The following is a 21,523-nucleotide window of genomic DNA, read 5'->3' on the forward strand; positions in this document are numbered from 1 at the left end:
CGTTAAAGATGCCTTCATGCCCCAAAAAATAGATATTACAGATGACTTAGTACCCCAAAATAGCACTGTATTGTTAAGGTCACCTTACAGGCCCACAGCACGGGGCACATTTGATGCTGAATTTTCAGCTTTCTGCTCTTGGGACTTTCTGTTGCTGTCTCCAGCCACATGTAGGCCTGAGCCTGCATCTCCAGAGCCCCAGCCCCTCACAGACTGCCAGACAAAGCTACCAGGGGGACAGGTGTTTTCAGACTCACAGCAGGAGGCACAAATTCCTCTCTAGGGAACCCACAGGAAAGGAAGCCGAAGAAGATGGGTTTTGAGAGGTTTGTAGCAACCAGCCCAGCCACAGCAGGTCTCACAGAGATTTAGGATTCAGAGTCCTGAGTGCTGCCCCTTACACCATGGGACCTACACAAGACACCCCTGACTCATCTGGGCCAAACTGGAGCCCATGCCCATGCCCACTGGGACCAGCTTTTCTTGTTTCCTTCCACCCAGAGCCCCCTTCTTCTCCTGGGATGCAAGGAGCCTCCCTGGGATGCCCTGAGACTAATTTGCCCGGTACTGAAGTTAGACTTACCAGTCTGTAATTGCCAGGATCGTCTCTAGAGCCCTTTTTAAATATTGGTGTCATATTAGCTACCTTCCAGTCATCAGGTACAGAAGCCGATATAAAGGATGGGTTACAAACCACAGATAATAGTTCAGCAATTTCCCATTTGAGTTCTTTTAGAACCCTTGGATGAATGCCATCCAATCCCGGAGATTTGTTAACATTAAGTTTTTCTATTTGTTCCAAAACCTCCTCTAATGACACTTCAATCCGGGACAGTTCCTAAGATTCATCACCCACAAAGGACGGTGCAGATTTGGAAATTTCCCTAACTTCCTCAGCTGTGAAGACTGAAGCAAAGAAATAATTTAGTTTCTCCGCAATGGCTTCATGGTCCTTGATTGCTCCTTTTATATCTCGATCATCTAGGGGACCCACAGGTTTTTTATGAGGTTTCCTGCTTCTAATGTACTTAAAAAACATTCTGTTATTTCTTTTTGAGTTTTTGGCTAGCTGTTCCTCAAAATCTTTTTTTGCTTTTCTTATTACAGTTTTACACTTGATTTGACAGTGTTTATGTTCCTTTCTATTTCTCTCACTAGGATTGGACTTCCACTTCTTAAAAGATGCCTTTTTGTCCCTCACTGCTTCTTTTACATGGTGGTTAAGCCACAGTGACTCTTTTTTAGGTTTCTTGCTATGTTTTTTTAATTTGGGGTATACATTTAAGTTGGGCCTCTATTATGGTGTGTTTAACAAGTTTCCATGCAGCTTGCAGGGATTTGGCTCTAGTCACTGTGCCTTTTAATTTCTGTTTAATTAACCTCCTCATTTTTGTGTAATTCCTCTTTTTGAAATTAAATACCAGGGTGCTGGACTGCTGAGGTGTTCTTCCCACCACAGGAATGTTAAATGTTGTTATGTTATGGTCACTATTCCCAAGCGGTCCTGTAATGGTTATCCTCTGGACCTGATCCTGCACTCCACTCAGGACTAAATCGAGAATTGCCTCTCCCTTTCTGGGTTCCTGTACCAGCTGCCCCAAGAAGCAGTCATTTAAGACATTGAGAAATTTTATCTTAGCTTCTCTTCCTGAGGTGACATGTATCCAGTCAATTTGGGGATAATTAAAATCCCCCATTATTATAGACTTCTTTATTTTGGTAGCCTCTCTAATCTCCCTCAGCATTTCAATGTCAGTATCGCTGTCCTGTTCAAGTGGTCGATAACATATCCCTACTGCTAATTTCTTATTATTGGAGCATGGAATTACTATCCATAGTGATTCTATAAAACCTATTGCTTCATTTAATATTTTTATTTCATTTGATTCTACATTATCTTTCACAGACAGTGCCACTCCACCATCCACCTGGCCTGCTCTATCTTTCCAATATATTTTCTACCCCGGTATGATTGTGTCCCACAGATTTTCCTCATTCCACCAGGTTTCACTGATGCCTGTTATGTCAATCTCCTCCTTTAATACAAGGAATTCTAGTTCACCCATCTTATTAGTCAGACTCCTGGCATTTGTGTAGAAGCACTTTAAAAATTTGCCACTACTTATTTGTTTGCCCTTCCCTGATGCATTGGATTCCTTTATATGCAGTTGCTTGTCTACTCTGGCCCATGGTTTGTCCTCTCCCCTCCTCTCTTTCTGACTACAGCTTAGAGAATCTCTATCAACGGATTCTCCTCTAAGAGAAGTCTCCATCTGATTTACGTGCATCTCCACACCAATCGGCTTTCCCTCATCTCTTAGTTTAAAAACTCCTCTACGGCCTTTTTAATGTTTAGTGCCAGAAGTCTGGTTCCACCCTGGTTTAGGCGGAACCCATCTTTCCTGTATAGGCTCCCCCTCTCCCAAAAGTGTCCCCAGTTCCTAATAAATCCAAACCCCTCTTCCCTACACCATAGTCTCATCCCTGCATTGAGACTTTGAAGCTCTCTCTGCCTCCCTACCTGGCCCTGCGCGTGGAGTATATATATATATATATATATATCCAATAACAAACTCCTATAATTCCCCAAATCATGAAAACGACAAATCTTGTACCAAACAATTCAATCGTGGGGATTATTAAATCCTCTTTCCTTCGTGATCTTAAGTTATATCGTGGAGACTCTGTTTCTGTAGAATGTGTAACTGATTGTGCTGCAATTGGAGGTGCAGTAGCTGAGAACGGATGTAGATCAGCCAGGGGAGGTTCCTTTTTGCAGTGCGATGCATGTACCCAGCTCTGGAGTCCTTCACATTTTACAGCAGTGTGAGTGGGACTTGGTAAGACCCTTTCCAGTGAGATTGGAGGGCATTATTCTGTTGGTGTGCCTTGATGTAAACCCAGACTCCAGGCTTTAAAAGATGACATGGCTCTGATGCAGGTTCAAGAAGGGCTTTCTTGGCCTGAGTGTGAATAGACCCTACACATTTCATTAAGGCTTTACAGTAACTTAACATAACATCATCTATTATATGTAGATCAAATTGATGCAGTGCTCTAGGCAGGGTGTGTAATAATCTCATAGGTCTATCGGTTAACATTTTGTGGGGAGATAACCCATGTTTCCTATTCCCTGTACCCCAATATACATTAAGGCCAAAGGTAATGCATCTGGCCAATTACGGTCAGAGTCCTCACAGATTTTAGCTAATTTGGTCTTTAGGTCAGAGTTTTTTCTTTCTACCGCTCCACTGGACTGTGGATGGTATGCACAGTGTAAATGCTGTTGGATTCCTAGAGCAGCACATACCTTTTGAACTACTGTGAAATGAGTTCCCCGGTTACTGTCTAAAGAAAGAGGCACTCCGAACCGGGGGATTAATTCTCTGAGGAGTTTCTTGGCAACCATAGTAGCATCAGCATGTTTATAAGGATAAGCTTCTACCCACCCCGAAAACATATTAATGATTACAAGAATGTACTTATATCCACAAGATTTAGGCATTTGTACAAAATCCATTTGTAAATTCACAAAGGGTCCCCCACAGTGGGGGGAGGGGTTAAGGGGGTGTTGCAATTTTAGTTTTTACCCTTTGTCCAATGTTATGAAATAAACAGATAGAGCAAGTACTGCAGTACTGTGCCGCCACAGCAGGAAAATGCGGGGCGAACCAATCCTGCTTCACTGCTGCAGTCGTCCCCCCTTTGCTCATGTGGGCCACCGAGTGGGGCACACGAGCAAGGTAGAGCAGGATAGCTTGAGACACAACCAGGTGGCCGGAGCGAGTCAGGGTGCAACAAGAAGCCCCGCCGCAGCCAGTCTGCTTTTTCAGTCTCAGGTGCCTTGCCGTGTAGCCCAGTCAGTTCTGTGAGGGACACCTACATAGGCTGGGCTACAGAAGGGCAGACAAGAACATGTTTAGGAGCCTGAGGGCCAGAAAGGGCTGCATTCTTTGCTGATTGATCAGCAAAGGCATTTTTATAGGTAACTTTGTCAGAGGGGGCCAAGTGTGCTTGACACTTGACAATAGACAAGGAGGAGGGTAAAGGAAAACACAAAGAAGTACATTTACATAATAGCTATTGTAAATGGGGAACCAGCAAAGGTAAGACGTTGCTTTCACAACTGTCTACAATTATGGACAATGCCAAAGGCATATCGGGAGTCAGTATAAATATTGGCAGACAGTCCTTTAAGTAAAATGCAGGCGCAAGTTAGTGCACTTAAGAGAACAAGGGAATCTTATCTACAAGCTTTAAGGTTAAGAAAGGTGAGCAAAAGATCATTTAATCTAATGATTTTTTTATGGTGTCCGACACCAACAAATAGCAGGGCAAGTGGCCATTATTGCAATGGTGGGGTTACTAGTTTCCTCGCTGTATTTAAATATTTTGATGTCTCACTTGCCCGTGTTGTGTTACTTATAGATTCTTTGTCATCTCTGGCTAAACCACTTTTATAATTAGTGTCAAGTTGCAAAAGCTAAATATTTCTTTAGTATGGCAATTTAAGCAAAGCAAACCCAGTGGAAGGGAATTGGTACCCCACTTTCAAACCTCCTTTTCACTGTGCAAATTTTGCTTTTTTCCTTCAGCTCCATAAGAGTAGCAGGAGCAGTGGAGACATTGTTAACATTCTTTTACTTAAACAATTTTTACACTATTATTTTTTACTAAATTTTGAGTTGCCAATTGATTGGGCCCAATTATTAATTTTGTTTTGTTTAAAGTTACACTTTTGCTTTACTTAAAATATTTTTTATTTAAAAACAATATTCTATACGCATTTGCAAAACATTAAAACAATACAAAACACCACAAAAACAACATTATGTCATGACAGAGAACCATGGTTGTTGCTTTTTTTTTTAACCTGGTACCAGTGCTTTTTGATGTTTTGCAAGACAAAGAAAATATTTCTACTTCCGTGGGGGTGGCACATTATATTTTAGAATACTTTACAGATGTCTTTGCTAATTTTGATTAGCCTGCTGTTACTCAATGGTATGCTTCTGTTTTGCACACTAGTTTTAGAGGATTTGAGTGGATTACTTTATTGTTCAATTATTAAGTTAAAGGTGGCATGTTTTAGTTTCTCTCTTGTACTGCTGATTAGGGTTTTTAACGTGTGAAGCTTCAAATTATTATGATGAGAGAATTTACTGCTAGAAACTCTTTTTTTAAAAACAAGGCATTTGCTAGTTATTATTCCAGCAATCAAAAAGATTTTTTTTCTGGAAAAGAATCATATACAATGTTACAAGCTTACTTATGGGGGACAGCGGGCCCCACATTTTTCTGAAATAAACAGGCAGTTTGTTATTCATACAACCTTGGATCTGAAAGCAAGCCAAAAGTGTATGATTTGTTTTCTTAGGGTAAGTCTACACTACAGCACTAATTTGAACTAACTTAATTCGAATTAGTTAATTCGAACTAAGCTAATTCAAACTAGTGCATCTAGACCTAAAAACTAGTTCGAATTAGCATTTTGCTAATTCGAACTATCATGTCCACATTGAGTGGACCCTGAACCGAGGTTAAGGATGGCTGGAAGCAGTGCCGGCAGGGCATCAGGTTAGGCCTGAGAGTGTGGAGCTCCAGTCTCAGGCTAGCCGAGGGCTGTGCTTAAAGGGACCCAACCCCCACCCCGGACAGACAGTTCTCAGGGGTTCCCTGCTTGCAAAGCAGTCCTGGCTTGGAGTGCCCTGAGTGCCCACACTCGGCACATCACAGCACTCGGCCATCAGCCCGGCTGCACTTGCCGCAGGCTGCCATCTGGGGGGGTGTCAATCGGGGGGCTGCAGGAGAGCTTCCACCCCGAGGAGCCCGCAGAGCCACACCAGTCCTCCCCATCGGGGGCTCGTACTCCATTCCTCCCTCACCTCCTTCCACTTACCCCTCCCTAGCCCCCCTTCCTGATGTACAAAATAAAGGGCACGTGTGTTCAAAAATAGAAACTCTCTTTATTGAACAAAACTCGGGGAGACTGGGAAAAGGAGGTGGGAGAGAGGAAGAGAGAGGGTGGGAGAGGGGAGGGCAACTAAAATGATCAGGGGTTTGGAACATGTCCCATATGAAGAGAGGCTAAAGAGACTGGGACTTTTCAGCTTAGAAAAGAGGAGACTGAGGGGGGATATGATGGAGGTCTATAAAAGCATGAGTGGTGTGGAGAGGGTGCATAAAGAAAAGTTCTTCATTAGTTCCCATAATAGAAGGACTAGAGGACACCAAAAGAAATGAATGGGTAGCAGGCTTCAAACTAATAACAGAAAGTTCTTCTTCACAAAGCAAATAGTCAACCTGTGGAACTCCTTGCTGCAGGAAGCTGTGAAGGCTAGAATTATAACAGCGTTTAAAGAGAAGTTAGATCAACTCATGGAAGCTGGGTCTATGGAGTGGTATTAGCCAGGGGGTAGAAATGGTGTCCCTGGCCTCTGTTTGTGGAAGGCAGGAGATGGATGGCACGAGACAAATGGCTTGGTCATTGTCTTCGGTCCATCCCCTCCAGGGTACCTAGTGTTGGTCGCTGTCGGCGGACAGGCTACTGGGCTAGATGGACCTTTGGTCTCACCCAGTGCGGCCATTCTTATGTTTTTATGTTCTAAGATCAGGGCTCAAGGTTGGGGGTCTCACTCGACCATCTTGATTTTCATGCAAACCTGCTCCTGGGTGGCCAGGCTGGCAGCTATCCTGTCCTAGATGGCCACTTGCCTGTGCCTAGTGCGGAGGTCGTGTACATTGGAGGCTTTCCCCCAAACCTCGATGAGGTCCATGATGTCTGCACTAGACCAGGTGGGTGCCCACCTTTTGCAGTCCCGGGCAGGCTCCCGGGAGCTGCCAGCCTGGTCCTGGGAAGAGGTGGAGGGCTGGGTGGCAGCAGGTGGCTGGCTCATGCCGTGCCAGGTGCAGGGTCTGCTGGCTGGGTGCTGGCAGGCTTGCACCTGTCACGGGCACCGTAGCCAGGCCCTGCCCCTCTAAGGGCTCTGGGGCCGGGAGGGGGGCAGACAAGTTTCCCTGGCGGAGCCCAGAGTGGCCACCAGGGCAAGCCAGGGAAGGCTAGCCTCCCACTAGTTCGGATTAAGTGGCTACACAGCCCTTGATTCGAACTACTTAATTCGAACTAGGCGTTAGTCCTCGTAGAATGACGTTTACCTAGTTCGAATTAAGTGCTCCATTAGTTCGAATTAAGTTCGAACTAGTGGTTTGCATGTGTAGCACCTATCAAAGTTAATTTAACCTTTAAGGGTGCAGCTCTTACAATAAATGTACAATGTATATATTCCATTCTTTTATGCAGTTAACCAGTTAAGTGTTAATAGCATTTCTTATCTCTCATTTTTTTTAGTAGATTTAACAAAGTGTCTGTAGCCAAATATTTCAATTTGATTGTTTTAAAAGATTTCAATTTAATTTTGGGGGGGAGTCCTTTAGACTCCTTACCCAGGATTTATTTAAGTGCCTGGACGTTTTCTTATACCACTGCAGATTGGATTTCAAGGAGTAGCCAATTTTTCTTGATTTGTTTTAAATGTAATTTAAGATTTTTTTTATTTTTGTTTTTTGTGAGTCTTTTATACTCCTAATTTGAGATTCAGTTTTCCTTTTGGACACCTCCTCATACCAATTGAAAAAGGCATCCCATTGAACCTGGGGTATCTTAGATCCTCTGGATTCCAAGGCACCCTTTAAGTGCACTATTTTACCTATATTAAAAGTACCTTTCACCAGAAACTGTCTAGATGAATCATTTTATGTGTACATATCCCACTTACCCAGAAACTTGCAAGTTTTAGGAGAGCAATGCACATACATATAATATGCTGGAGTCCCCTTAAGGGGGAACGGGAATCTCCTTTGACTGTCCAGTACCTATTACCTCATTTACACTGGGAAACACAGGTCCACTAGTGGGGAAGTCTGCACCGTCCAGGCATCATCCCGCGATTTCTGTCGCCAAGATGATCCTGACCCATCACTACCCAGGCATCATCTCGCAATTTCTGTCACTGAGGTGATCCTGACCCCCCGGTAATGGGATGTAGCTCAAGATAGGGAGGGGTAAATGGGGTTAGTCACCACTGAGACCTCATACCATCCAAGACTTCAACTGCTAGAGCTGCTTGCTCCTTCGCAGCAGGCAGCCACGGTGGCTAACGGATGCCCTAGGAGTCTATCCCAGGGAGACAAGACTCAATGCTCATTTCTCAGGAATCACAAACTCAGTCAGATACATTCACACACTCAACAAACGCATGATTTAACAACCGGACTTATATACCAGACTCTCCATCCAGAACGTTCTTATTTCCAAATTCCTGACAGAACTGGGTTTTTTTAAGCAGGCACACTGGTTTTGAACTGACCTGAGTTTAAAAGTTCGGATCCAGCAATTCCACCAAGCACATGAAGCCAACTGGAAGCCCTCTACTGATTCTCAAAGTAGGAATTTAAAAAACTCTCACCTTGCTTGCGGTGCCCAGAGTTAGTTAGGGAGTGGCCTATGGTTTTTCCCAAGCGAAAAACAGGATGTGTGGGGATCTGAGTCACGGCATCAGAACTGTCATGGAATAAACACATGCTAGCTTTAGGGTTCAAGACAGACAAAACCATTTTAATATCCCAGCCTAATCCGAACTAGCTACTCCGTGCCACGTGTAGCCGCACGGCACGGGGTTCGAACTAGCCGGCATTTAAAAATGGCGCCGGCTGGCTTCATGCAAATAAAGCCCAGGAAATTCAAATCCCGGGCTTCATTTCAACTGCGGATGACTACATTACCCCCGCTAGTTCGAACTAGCAGGGTAGTGTAGACATACCCTTAAAGAGAATACATTGTATACATCAATCAGCAAGTTCTTGATGCAGGATCTTAGTGGAGATGTTACAAACTGCTAGCATAAAAGTCTTTGGCATACATCGTATGTCAGGATGGGTCAGCAATCCTTCCCGTGTCTCTGTCCTTAGTAAGGATGCATCTGGGATAAGTAGCAAGACTGAAGACAAGATGGAGCCTCCCTCATGGCATTTGATATTCATTTCTGGTGTCTCCCAAGCTGGAGCTAGTGACATGGTCAAGTGACCTGTTTCATATGCCAGCAGCCATTGTGCCCTGGCTGCTTTGCAGCTTTCCACACGCATTCCTCAGATGTGCATAGGCCACCCTGAGAACCATTGTCCTTGGAGCCATACTGATTAGCATAGTAAGTCATTGGACATTCCTTCCTCATGACAGGCAGTCCATATGCAGCATCAGCAGAGCCCATAGTCATAACTCCCCATACAAAATCCAAAAAGTACATGAATACCACACATAGAATCAGCACAATATCAGCTTGCATTTGACACCTCGCATGGCCCACTCTGTACCAAATTTGGGGCAAACAGTTTCCCGTGAGTACAGCAAAGATCTTAAGGTGAGTATGCACACCTTAAAATCCAATAAAGTGACAGGGGCCTCAAGAAAGGGTTGGGGTCTTGAAGAAGGATCTGGGATGCAGAAGCAGGCAGGTGTCTGGCCTAGGGGAAGGTGCAGTGTGTGGCCAGTAGAGAGAGAGTGCAAGAAAAAAGGAGGGTGTCAGTGTAAGTTCGGAGTGCTGGCTGCTGGGGGAAAGGGAATTGAGGAGATTGGGAGGGAGTGTCTGGGAAGGAAAGCAAATATTACCTGGCTTTGGGCCCCCTTGCAGCAACATCTCCAGCCACACTGTCCTGGTCACCCCGGAGGGAGGCTCTTCTGCTGCAGCAGCAACCACACAGACTAGGACCAGCCCTGGACACCAGCGGCACCACTACTGCACCCATTCAGTCCAGGGCTAGAGGTGCTGCTGCAGCCACGCAGCCAAGAAAAAGCACCAGAGGCACCCCTGACATGGCCATGAGGACCTTGAGGCCAGCAGTGCAGTGGCTCAGTGCCTCTAGTGCCGGCCTCAGGTTGGGTGGCAAAGACTCAGCCTAGCGCTACCTCCTCCCTAGTGGCTACAAGGCATGAAGATGGGGTGGGGATTAGCTCCTTCCCCCTCAGTACATCTTCATTTGGAGGTGGGGCCTGGCACTGCCTTGTGGACAGGATCAATGTCTTAGGAAGGCTGGAGTCTGCCAACAGAGAAAATTTTGCTCACCCCCACTATAGGGTTTCTTACCTGTGTGGGATCAATTATATGCAACAAGGCTTGACCTCTAGGTATAGCATTTCCCAAAGTCAGAGCAGTTAAAGGATTTCTCTCCTGTGAGAGTTCTCATAGATAACAAGGTGTGACCTCTGACTGCAGCATTTCCTAGTGTGAGTGTAGGTGAATAGCTTCTTTCATATGGGTTTTCCTATGTCTAACAAGGATTGAGGTCTGACTGAAGCTTTTCCCACAGTCAGAGCAGCTGAAGGGTTTCTCCCCTGTGTGGGCTCTCACATGTCTAACAAGATGTGACCTGTGACTGAAGCTTTTCCCACAGTCAGAGCAACTGAAGGGTTTCTCTCCTGTGTGGGCTCTCCTATGGCTAACAAGGGTTGAGCTCTGACTGAAGTTTTTCCCACAATCAGAGCAGCTGAAGGGTTTCTCTCCCGTGTGAACTCTCCTATGCATAACAAGCTGTGACCGGTCACTGAATCTTTTCCCACAGTCAGAGCAATTGAAGGGTTTCTCTCCTGTGTGGGCTCTCCTATGGATAACAAGGTATGACCTGTGACGGAAGCTTTTCCCACAGTCAAAGCAGCTGAAGGGTTTCTCTCCTGTGTGGGCTCTCCTATGGATAACAAGCTGTGACTTGTCACTGAAGCTTTTCCCACAGTCAGAGCAGCTGAAGGGTTTCTCTCCTGTGTGGGTTCTCCTATGGGTAACGAGGTTTGACCGCCGATTGAAGCTTTTCCCACAGTCAGAGCAGCTGAAGGGTTTCTCTCCCGTGTGAACTCTCCTATGGATAACAAGGTATGACTGCCGACTGAAGCTTTTCCCACAGTCAGAGCAGCTGAAGGGTTTCTCTCCCGTGTGAACTCTTTTATGTCTAACAAGTTCTGACCGGTGATTGAATCTTTTCCCACAGTCAGAGCAGCTTAAGGGTTTCTCCCCTGTGTGGTCTCTCTTATGGATAACAAGTTGTGACTTGTGATTGAAGCTTTTCCCACAGTCAGAGCAGCTCAAGGGTTTCTCCCCTGTGTGGTCTCTCTTATGGATAACAAGTTGTGACTTGTGACTGACGCTTTTCCCACAGTTAGAGCAGCTGAAGGGTTTCTCTCCTGTTTGGGCTCTTCCATGTTTAATAAGAGTTGCACAGTCACTGCAAGAACAAGGTGAATGTTGATGGATTTTCTTTTGAACAGTTTCTGTGTTTGTTTTCAACCTTCTGCTCCTGTGACTGGATTTATCCTGTCCTGCTCCTAGATGGTTTCCCTGCTGCCTTTGTAGACTATGCTGACTCTCACAAGTCTCTTCTTGTTCAGGACTCTGAGAAACATACTCTTCACATCTTTCCACTAACACCCCACATGGAGCCATTTGTTCAGGTCCTTCCTCCTGAAGGTTCCTCTCACTGTTCTCATTTAGCATCCCATCACCTGCTGGGATAGAGAGAGAAACCACACGGGAGTCATTCCTTGAGCTGAGCTGAAAGAAAAATTCTGAATGGTGAACAGAAATTGCAGGACAAACCCAAAGAATGGCTGGAAAGATTCAATAATCATGAGCTGAGTTCATCCCCTTCACCCCCATAACTCTTTCCCCATGCAGCACTCTCAAACTGGAGTTGAAGACAGGCTGAAGGGCCAGTCAGACTTGATCTCTGGTCTCTGGCTGGTACAACATCCCAGGACTCACTAATTCCATCCTCCTCCCACCCACAACCATGTTGGGAATAGCCCAGCTGACTCCCATGGGGAACTGAGCGCTCTGCTGCACTCTGCAGGATACAACTCAGTCTCCCTTAGGGCCTGTTGCATACTTGGGCAGGACAGGAAGACACTGCTCATAAGGGGAGAGCTCTAAGACTTTCAGGACTGACAGATGCCTCTAGCTAGGACTCAGATTTGAGCTGACGCATGTCAGGTCTCTAGGTCTGGGAGGGAAAGGATCCAGCAGAGCTCTAGAGCCCTAGGGGCTCTTCCCATAAAGCTCTTAGCTGGGGGCTGGACTTGCCGTGCTCTTGGGCTCAGATGCTCTACTTGAGCCAGAAGGAGGCAGGGGAATTCTCTGATCAGGAAAATGAATCCTTGGCTGTCCACTTCAGGCCCTGCCTATGGTCCACACTCCTGATCCTGACTGACTGTGCCATGGTGGGCCCTGTCACCTGCCCACAACAGCGGTCGGTCCTGCAGACAGCCAGGGCAGTGTTGGTCTGCTCCTGTGGCCAGCCAAGGTGGAGATGGGATGGGATGCTTCTCTGCTGCTCGTAGATGCTCCTGCAGCTCAGCTCCCCTTTTGCAGCCTTGGTTCTACTCTGCCAGCAGCAGCAGCCCTCCTCTTGTGGCCAGTTGGGCCTGCCATTTGGTGCCTCTCTGGCTTACACAGAATCTACCAGAGGCAGGGAAGGACTCTGAGTTGGTACCTTCCTTCTAAGGGCTCAGCACAATAGCTCAAGGAGACCCTGTGGACAATAAGAGCAGCTGCACTCAGCCCCACAACTCTGATACATGCTGTTCCTGCCTGGACCCTTCCACTGACACATCTGGCCAAGGCACAACATGGGCAAGATGGCTGGAACCACAATGAGACCTTGGCTGTGGGAAGAGCAGCATCACTATTATGTCACTAAATCTCCTCTCACACAGGAGCCAGGATTACTGGGGCAGATACTGCTGATACTGGGGGTTCGGGCAATGAGGGACCCTGAACCAAACCCAACCCAGCTGCTCCAGAGCCCACCCAGCTTCTGTTACCCAAGGGGACAGGAATCCTCACCCAGCCAGCTCACAGCCTCGTAATTCTCCTGCATCACATCCCTGTAGAGGGCTCTCTGGCCCGGGTCCAGCAGGGCCCATTCCTCCCCAGAGAAATACACAGCCACCTCCTCGAAGCTCACCAGCTCTGCCACGGCCATTTCCTGTCCCCGCCTCTGCAGGCCAGGGGCTGAGCTGGAGTCAGACATGGGTGTTCTGCAGCCTGTCAGGGAAAAGGAGAATCGGAGACATTTCAAAAAGGGCTTTAATCCTTTCCACACCAAAATTTACTCACACCAAAATAATTATACTCAACAGGAGACATTAAATTGCTGGGGGAATATTATCAATGTCTCCCCTGGTCACAGACCTTCGTTTGGCATTAGTAATGCCTCTATTGTCTCCTTAAACTTTAGTCCGTATCCAGAGAGCAGCGCCTGGTACAATAATTCCCTTTTTATAGTTCCCAGCACCAGACACATCTACAACCCCACACTGGTATATAACAATAGCCTGCTACCTGGCCAGTGTGCTAGGGCAGACCTTTTTTGACCAGATCGGATCCTACAGGATCTGTAGTTCGCTTTCCAGTGCTCCATCATTAATAGCAGCTGTTGTGCTGTGTACCATGCCCCTAAAGAAAGGCCCATGGGAAGGGGGTAGTATAAGGTACCATATTCCCCTATCCTTAACAAAGAACCTGGACTATTTTTCATCTGTGAGGTAAAGACTTAGAAATACCTGCCAGTGGGTTGGACAGGATGGTGTTCCCTAGGACATGCGGTGCCTGGAGGATTAACAGTACACCCACACATTACAGCTCCAGGTATTACAAACCTTGGAAGCTTCCTGCATCGATCCAAGAGGAAATTTACTATTACCCCTCTTGTGAGACGCCCCATAGGTTTTCATCGATTTACCCGTGCATTTCTGCCTTGGTGTAACTGAACTTGAACAAGCCATAGTAAATGTGTCAGGGCAACTAGAAATAGCTTTCAACCACACTGCAGATGCCCTAGGCCTGCTCAACGAGCAGGTCCAATCAGTGGCCTGCTTTGCCCTGCAAAATAGGATAGCATTAGATGCAATTTTGGCTCAACAAGGAGGAGTCTGTGCTGTAATTAATCAGTCTTGCTGTTTCTATGTAAATCAGTCAGGGCAGATTGAACAGGATGTGTCTGCCATAAAAGATGCAGTTAAAATGTTACATGCTGTAACTAAAGATGGAGAATTCTCATGGCTAAGTTGGTTAGCCTAACAGCTGGGACTCTTCTTAACTCCTTTCTTACATTCTATCATAACCACTGTTTTGGTTATTTTGATTGTAATAATTGCCTTTTGTATAATAATGTGTGTTGTCAGATGCTTGGTTAATGCAGCCATTTCCTCTGCACACATTCGATATACAGCGCTGGGAAAAGATCCCAGCCAATTCCTCGACCCCAAGCCCTCTAATCAGGCCATTGGGTACTTTTAGATTCCTCCAAGGTGGGCTAGAGGTGCTGGCACACCACCATCTTGCATTCCTGGGACTGGTGTGTCGTATTAGGAGGTGGAATGTAGCCAGACAGGCCCCCCCTGTCACATCCATCTTGTTTGCCCCTCTGAAGTGCCTGGAGAATGCAGGGCAGAGAGAAGCAATAAAATCAGCATAGCCTTTGAAGCCTCGATGCGAGGCCAGGATATGCCGGCTCATCTGACCCTGGGTAAGCTGAAAACATAGATATGAGAAAGAACGATTAAGGCAATAAGCTGACCTCGAAGCTGTGAGAACTGCCCTGGCTGACACCTATATTGATACGATCACACACAGTTGTCCCTGGGAGAGGAATCTCCCACTGAGAAAAGAATGCCCAGTTCTCCCAATTTAGTTCTCTCTCTTACAAGTTTAAATTTAGTTCACAACTTCCTTGTAAGAACTGGTGTCACAAAGACGGACCAGCACCATTTGGCATCACAGATAAGAAAGAGAAATACGTGACCCCATGGGTATAAAGATGAGTCCAGCAGCACACTCACTTTGAGCATCAATCTACCATCTATCTGCTGGTCGGGTTAGGAGATTGACCTCCCGAGGTCCACAGGGACGCCCACCTCGTATTTCGTCTTTCCGAGGAATTGAGGGACCGATCCTGGCCTGACACGCTGGGACCGAGCAATGCAGGAGGGGGTAAAAATTGTACCCGTATGTGTCCTTTTGTTTTAGTGCATGCATAGAATAGAGCTCTTTAAAGATTAAGCTGTCACTTGGTACCATTATTTCTAATTTCTATCTTCCTTCTTCCTGTGTAACCATAAGATCTGTTATTACTAGCAGTTAAGAAATAGAGCAATAGCCATTGTAACCATATGATTTATAAGCCTCTTTAATAAACCTGAAACTGTTTAAGCTGTAACCTGACTCCTTCAGTTGCTGTAATAGAACCAAGCACAATTTAAAAGAACTTCAGCCAGTCATAAGGGACAGATATAGGAAGAGCTGGGTCATTTGACAGATCTGTAGGGGCATCTCTCAGTCTTCCCTAGGGCTGCCCGCTGCGAAGGGATCCTGTATCCTAGCAGTTAATATCTGAGATGTAATAAGCTCTTCCTATAAACTCTGGGGCATCTGTCAGCCTGTTGGCTGCCCTCCGCGAAGGGATCCCGATCCTAGCGGACAAAGACATGGACGTTAAACTCCTCGGGGTGCCCGTCAGTCTCTCGTAGACTGCCCACTGCGACGGGGCCTTGTGTCCCAGCAGTTGAAGACTCGGGTGTAACACACACACACACACACACACACACACACACACACACACACACTGCCCTGACCATCGGCTGACACAGGGGGAGAAGGGGAATTGGAGACATTACAAAAAGGGCTTTAATCCTCTCCACACCCCAATTCTGCCCAGGCTCTGTTGCTGGTGACACACATGCTGGAATGTGAAGTTTTGGGCAAACGCTGAGTCTAGATATTCCATAAACACCACACATGAGTTAGATCGGAAAGCCATATTTATTTTTCTCAATATCTGGCTTCAGTTACATTATCTTGCCTGCAACAATGGGATTCAGTTCTCAGCACCCAATGTTTCTGCTAACAAGCCACATATTCATCTGCCTGAACATGGAGATAGGTTTAATTTAATTTGGGCTGCAGTATTTATAATCCTTAGTCTTCATGCATTGATTTGCAGCCCAAACTTTGGTACTCTCATCTGACACAGACTTTATAAACTCTCTCCACAACAGAGATGAAGTGAAGTTAATATGAGTATTCAGATGCATATTATTAAACACATGTGCTGAGTGTTTGCAGGATAAGACCTTAAAATTCATGAATTAATGGCATCAGAAGCTATCCTTACGCATGCAGTCTGTCCCCTCTGCGGCACAAGCACAAGGGGACTCTGCAGACACTAAGAGCAGCTGCACCCAGCCCCACAACTCTGATACCTGCCGTTCCTGCCTGGGCCCTTCCACTGACACCTCTGGCCAAGGCACAACATGGGCAAGATGGCTGGAACCACAATGAGACCTTGGCTGTGGGAAGAGCAGCACCACTATTATGTCACTGAACCTCCTCTCACACAGGAGCCAGGATTACTGGGGCAGATACTGCTGATATTGGGGGTTCAGGCAATGAGGGACCCTGAATCAAACCCAACCCAGCTGCTCCAGAACCCACCCAGCTTCTGTTACCCAAGGGGACAGGAATCCTCACCCAGCCAGCTCACAGCCTCATAATTCTCCTGCATCACATCCCTGTGGAGGGCTCTCTGGCTCGGGTCCAGCAGAGACCATTCCGCCTCAGAGAAATACACAGCCACGTCTTTGAAGGTCACTGGCTCCAACATGGCCATTTCCTGTCCCCGCCTCTGCAGGCCAGGGGCTGAGCTGGAGTCAGACATGGGTGTTCTGCAGCCTGTCGGGGAAAAAGAGAATCGGAGACATTTCAAAAAGGGCTTTAATCCTTTCCACACCAAAATTTACTCACACCAAAATAATTATACTCACCAGGAGACATTAAATTGCTGGGGGAATATTATCAATGTCTCTCTTGGTCACAGACCTTTGTTTGGCATTAGTAATGCCTCTATTGTCTCCTTAAACTTTAGTCCGTATCCAGAGAGCAGCGCCTGGTACAATAATTCCCTCTTTATAGTTCCCAGCACCAGACACATCTACAACCCCATACTGGTATATAACAATAGCCTGCTACCTGGCCAGTGTGGTAGGACAGACCTTTTTCAACCAGATCAGATCCTACAGGATCTGTTGTTTGCTCTCCAGTGCTCCATCTTTAATAGCAGCTATTGTGCTGTGTACCATGCCCCTAAAGAAAGGGGGTGGTATAAGGGACCATATTCCCCTATCCTTAACAAAGAACCTGGACTATTTTTCATCTGTGTGGTAAAGGCTTAGATATACCTGCCAGTGGGTTGCACAGGATGGTGTTCCTAGGATATGAAGTCTGTACCCTCTGTGGCACAAGCCTGTGAAGTAGTGGGGGGGAACTTGCTAACTCACTGGCCACTGTCTCTAGCAGCACCGAGCAAGACAGGCGATGAGTCACTATGCAAAAAGGGTATCTCAACCTGTCTGACCAGCTACCCCCCATGGAGAGGAACAAGGAAGGTGGATGCTGCCCTGGCTGGGGGGCAGGGCTGGAGGAGAGTTAGTTTAGTTTCTGTCTGGGAGCATGGAGAAAGCAGCCTCAGCAACAAGCTGGGGGGTATAGAAGCCGGACCCCCCCCATATCAAGGGGGGCTGAGGCATCCTAGGCCTGTCCTGTAACCTGGTGATATCTGGGCTGTGCTGTATTCTGGAGAGGCAATAAACTCCCTCTGTTCTACCGGCTGGTGGAGTCTGTTCGTGCCCTTTCGGGGGTGCAGGAGGCAGGGGACCCCAACGCGCCATCACACTCATTACACTTAGTCCAGCTACCCAGGCACAGAGCTCTGTTCCCCCACAGCATGTTTTCTAGAAAGTCGCCCAGTGTTGATATGAACACATCAAGAGATATTTAAAGAAAAGTTAATTTAGAGAACCAGCTGAGTGGACAAATAAGGGGCTGAGGGTTTCTGACCATGAAGAGCTTTTTGCATACTTGAATGCAGGAAGAGAACAAAGAGTTTGGATATGTGGAGTGGGGGGCAGAGAGAGGTTGGGGTGCCAGATGCAGGCTTTAGCCAGGAGACTTACCAGAGTGACTCCCGACCAGCAGCCAAGCACCTCTCTGAGGCAGGCAGGGAGCCTGCCTAATCCTTGCAAAGGCTGCGGGGCCATGTGGGTGTGTGAATAACTATGAGCCAGAGGGGAGGGGGCACATTGCTTCCTTTCTGGCCAGAAACCAGCCAATGAGATTGTCTTGGGGGTGGAAGCAGTCCCTGATGCCTTCCCGCTTCACCTCCAGGCTCGCCTTCGCTTTTAGTGGCTTGCAGGTGGGAAGTGGGAAGCACGGAAGAAGCCCATGAGTCACCAAGCATCAGTGGGCCAGATCCGATGGCCTGGCGAGCTAGATACGGCCCCTGGGCTGTATTTTGCCCATGCCTGCTCTAGACTGTAGAGCCCTTGGGGATCCAGCAGTTTCTCGCCATGAACAAACTGATACCGTGGAAGCCAGACAGCTCTCAGCCTTTTTATTGTTTGAAACCAACCCCAGATTGAAACTGAGCAGTGAAATCCTAGCCTGAAGGGTGCCGTCCGTTGTGAGATTGAACTTCACCCCTTTAGCATCACACTCTGTAGATCAGTGATTCTCAAAGTGTCTGCAGATCCCCATGCAGTGCCCCTGGGGCTCCTCACTGATCAGTAGGTGAGATTTAGGGCTGTGCTCACCATGGTCACTGGGTCTGGTTGGTAACTTCAATGACAATCCCATGAAGATGTTTTCACTGGAATTTTCTCATTTAAAGAATCTCCACCTGCAAACTCACCTTGTCTGAACGCTCCCAGGGATTTTCCTCTTGCTCTCTCCAGTGCAGAGGGCAGAGTATCTGGTGGGGGAAGGGATAAGAGAGGTGAAATTCCAGGCTCTCCTCTATATAACAATGTCCTCACACTGAACTCTGCATTTCACTTGTATCAGAGACCAGACAGACACACACACAAGTGTTTAGTATGAAAAGGTCTGAAACCTTCCGTGTCCTCTCTCGCTTGGGCACCTCCCAGCAACGGAGCCAACATCTCTGCAGCCTCATTCACGCTCCAGGAGACACAAACTGAAAGTGAGATTTACTTTTTCCTCCTCATCCCCTCCCACCTGGTTTCTCTGTCACTTACCACCTCTCCTCATAACCTAGAGCTGCGCTGGGGGAACACGTTGTTATGACATTAACTTTACCTATTTTGATCCCTTGACACCAACGGGAGGTTTAGAGTTTGCAAACCCCTGGCTCTATTTGCAAGCAGTTGGGTCTGTTCGCTCAGTGTCTCTAAGAAGAGCAGCATGATGTGGCCGTCATTCTCCATGTGGGAATCGAGGCAGGGGAAGGTTGGCTTCAGAGGCCAGATTCAATAGTTTCTAATACCTTTATTATTGAGTCTTGATGGCCAATCCTTCACTCCTTGCCCTGGGCTGAATGTGCCCAGTGCCCAGCAGTGACAGACCCATATTCCAGCCCCACAGTCCCGAGGCAGCCAGTCCCCAGGGAGGTGACAGCTCTAGGAAATATCTGAAGTCAGACTGTGCCCCTGAATGGGGGATTCCAGAGTCTGCTGTGCAAGGGTGAGATCCTCAGAATTAAGTGAGTCAGAGACATTTCTATCCAACATCTGGCTGTAGAGCCCTGGGGAGATGTGGTGCCAACATCAGCTCCAAGCTCTTTCCCTGCGCTGTGCAGTATGACAGGAGTGTGAGCCACCTACCTGCTCAAGCTGTTTCTTAAGTCCTAGAGAAAAGAGTGAGAAAAGAATCTCAGCTGCACTGGGCACACACAAGGAAGGGATTTTGCAAACATGGGAACAAGGGGCCCTGCCCTGGCCCCAGGGCCATGGATCCCCTGAGCGAATGGGGCTTTGCCATCTCTAATAGCTCTGTGCCTGTGACTCTGCAAAGCACAAGGGTCACTCGCATGGCATCAATGCGCCCACTGAGTTACACCCAGATCTGACGGCTGGACTCCAGCGCTTGTTATTCAGGAGCCTATCGTCCTTGTGTGGGGAGCTGGGGATGTTGCTCTCTCAGTCTCACCTGCAGGAATTCACTCCCTGGCTTCTGACACTTCCCCTCCACCTCACTGATCCACTCGCTGAGATGGGAAATCTGCGCAGAGAGTTTCCTGACAGTGTCAGCCTGGAGCCTCCCAATCTGCTCATTCAGCTTCTGCAGCTGGGCCAACAGGAGTCGCTCTTGTTCCTCCAGGAACTGCCGCAGGTGCTGAAACTCGGCCACAATCTTCGGCCTCTCGGCTTGTGTCAAGCGTGAGCGTCTGGAAGCACCGACAGCCAGAGACAGACGGGCCAACAGGCCCTGCGTTGAATGTGCAACATTCAGCCACAGAGAGGCAGCAGCGAGCTGGTCTGAGGCACCCGCCCGGCTGGAGCAGCCCCTCACAGGCAGCACAGGAAGGGGGGTCACAGCCCTGACCCCAGCCCAGCTGTGCCCCTCCCCCAACTCCCACAAGCCGCACCCCAGCTGGCCAACTCCCCCCTCCCGCCTGTGTGAGCCCCTCCCACAAACCCCTCCCACTGAGGCCCCGCCCCACAACCCTCCTCCCCCCACCGGAACGAAGGCGCAGCCGCGCACCCAGCAGGGGCCGCTCCACAGACACGTGGGCGGGGGAGGAGGGGGCGGGTCAGGAGCGAGGCCCCCGGCAGCCATAGGCCCGTCCGCAAAGCTCGCACATGCGCACCGCAGGGCTCTCCCAGCTGCCGGGAGCAGAGGGAGCGCACGGGAGCCAATGAGGCGCCGCAGAGGGAAACAAACAAACAAGCAGCCCCGCCCTCCCGGCAACGCAGAGCCCCGCCCACCTCACTCTGCTCCTCGCTCCCCCGAAGCAGCGCGGCGAATAAGGGCACCAAGGCCTGCCTGAGGACGCGCGGCGCATGCGCAGTGATCACAGAGAAGTTCACTGACTCCCTCTGCTCGCTCGCGGAGTCAGACGCTGCTGCGGGCCGGGAGTGACGGGCGGGGAAGCACGAAAACCCGGCCCCGGCCGTACTGAATGGAGGGGCCTGATGAGATCGCGCATGCGCAGAGGTTCAGTGACTCCGCTGGGAGTCCAGCGCCAGGGCTTAGGTCAGACCGGGAGCTTCCTGGCCACGCCCCCTCTTCCCGGCAAGTCCCTGGCTGCTCCGCCCGGCTCCTGGGCTCTGCCCCACGCGTGTCCCTGGCTGCCGGGCTGCTCCCCCCCGCGGGCCATGGAGCTGCGGGGCGATGGCTCCAGCTCCTCTGGGTTCCTGTGCAGTCGGATTGACCCCCCCCCCCCCGGCTGTAGGAACCGCCCCCCCCGTGATTCTCTGCCGGCCTGTTGCTGCTGGGGGCTGGGATCACACCTGCCCCCCCCCCCCTTTGCTGCTTCTCCTGTTCCCGGCCCGGCAGCCCCTGGCAGTGCGCTGGGAGCCGGGACCTTCCCACCCCGGTGCGGCTCCTCTCCCCTCCGACTAGCCCAGGGACACAGACTGGAATAGGGGAGGGGTCTGTCAGTTCCCCTCCTGCCTCTCTCCAGCTTTTCC

The 21,523-nt window shown here is 48.6% G+C and overlaps 2 protein-coding genes across 3 annotated transcripts in view; both read right to left on the reverse strand.

Annotated features, from left to right (window-relative positions):
* LOC142821626 (zinc finger protein RFP-like) overlaps positions 1–21,523 on the reverse strand; it is a 394,289-nt gene that overhangs the window by 249,361 nt on the left and 123,405 nt on the right. The gene's annotated exons all lie outside the window — the stretch shown is intronic.
* LOC142821614 (uncharacterized) lies at positions 5,947–20,493 on the reverse strand. Its single transcript, XM_075913153.1, has 4 exons — positions 18,784–20,493; positions 16,569–16,769; positions 12,885–13,085; positions 5,947–11,548 (listed from the first exon to the last, which is right to left on the reverse strand). The coding sequence occupies exons 2-4, from the start codon at positions 16,753–16,755 to the stop codon at positions 10,275–10,277; spliced, it is 1,662 nt and encodes a 553-aa protein (XP_075769268.1). The 5' UTR covers positions 16,756–16,769; positions 18,784–20,493; the 3' UTR covers positions 5,947–10,274.

Source organism: Pelodiscus sinensis, chromosome 31 (assembly GCF_049634645.1).
Source record: "Pelodiscus sinensis isolate JC-2024 chromosome 31, ASM4963464v1, whole genome shotgun sequence".
In the NCBI taxonomy this organism is placed as follows: Eukaryota; Metazoa; Chordata; order Testudines; family Trionychidae; genus Pelodiscus; species Pelodiscus sinensis.

Bases quoted from the DNA above. Each gene is read 5' to 3' on its own strand.
- LOC142821614 (XM_075913153.1), bottom strand. From the start codon at position 16,755: ATGTCTGACTCCAGCTCAGCCCCTGGCCTGCAGAGGCGGGGACAGGAA. The intron at 13,086-16,568 runs GTGAGGATTCCT...TTTCCCTGACAG, and splicing joins TGAGGCTGTGAGCTGGCTGG to GCTGCAGAACACCCATGTCT. The intron at 11,549-12,884 runs GTGAGGATTCCT...TCTCTATCCCAG, and splicing joins CGAGGCTGTGAGCTGGCTGG to CAGGTGATGGGATGCTAAAT.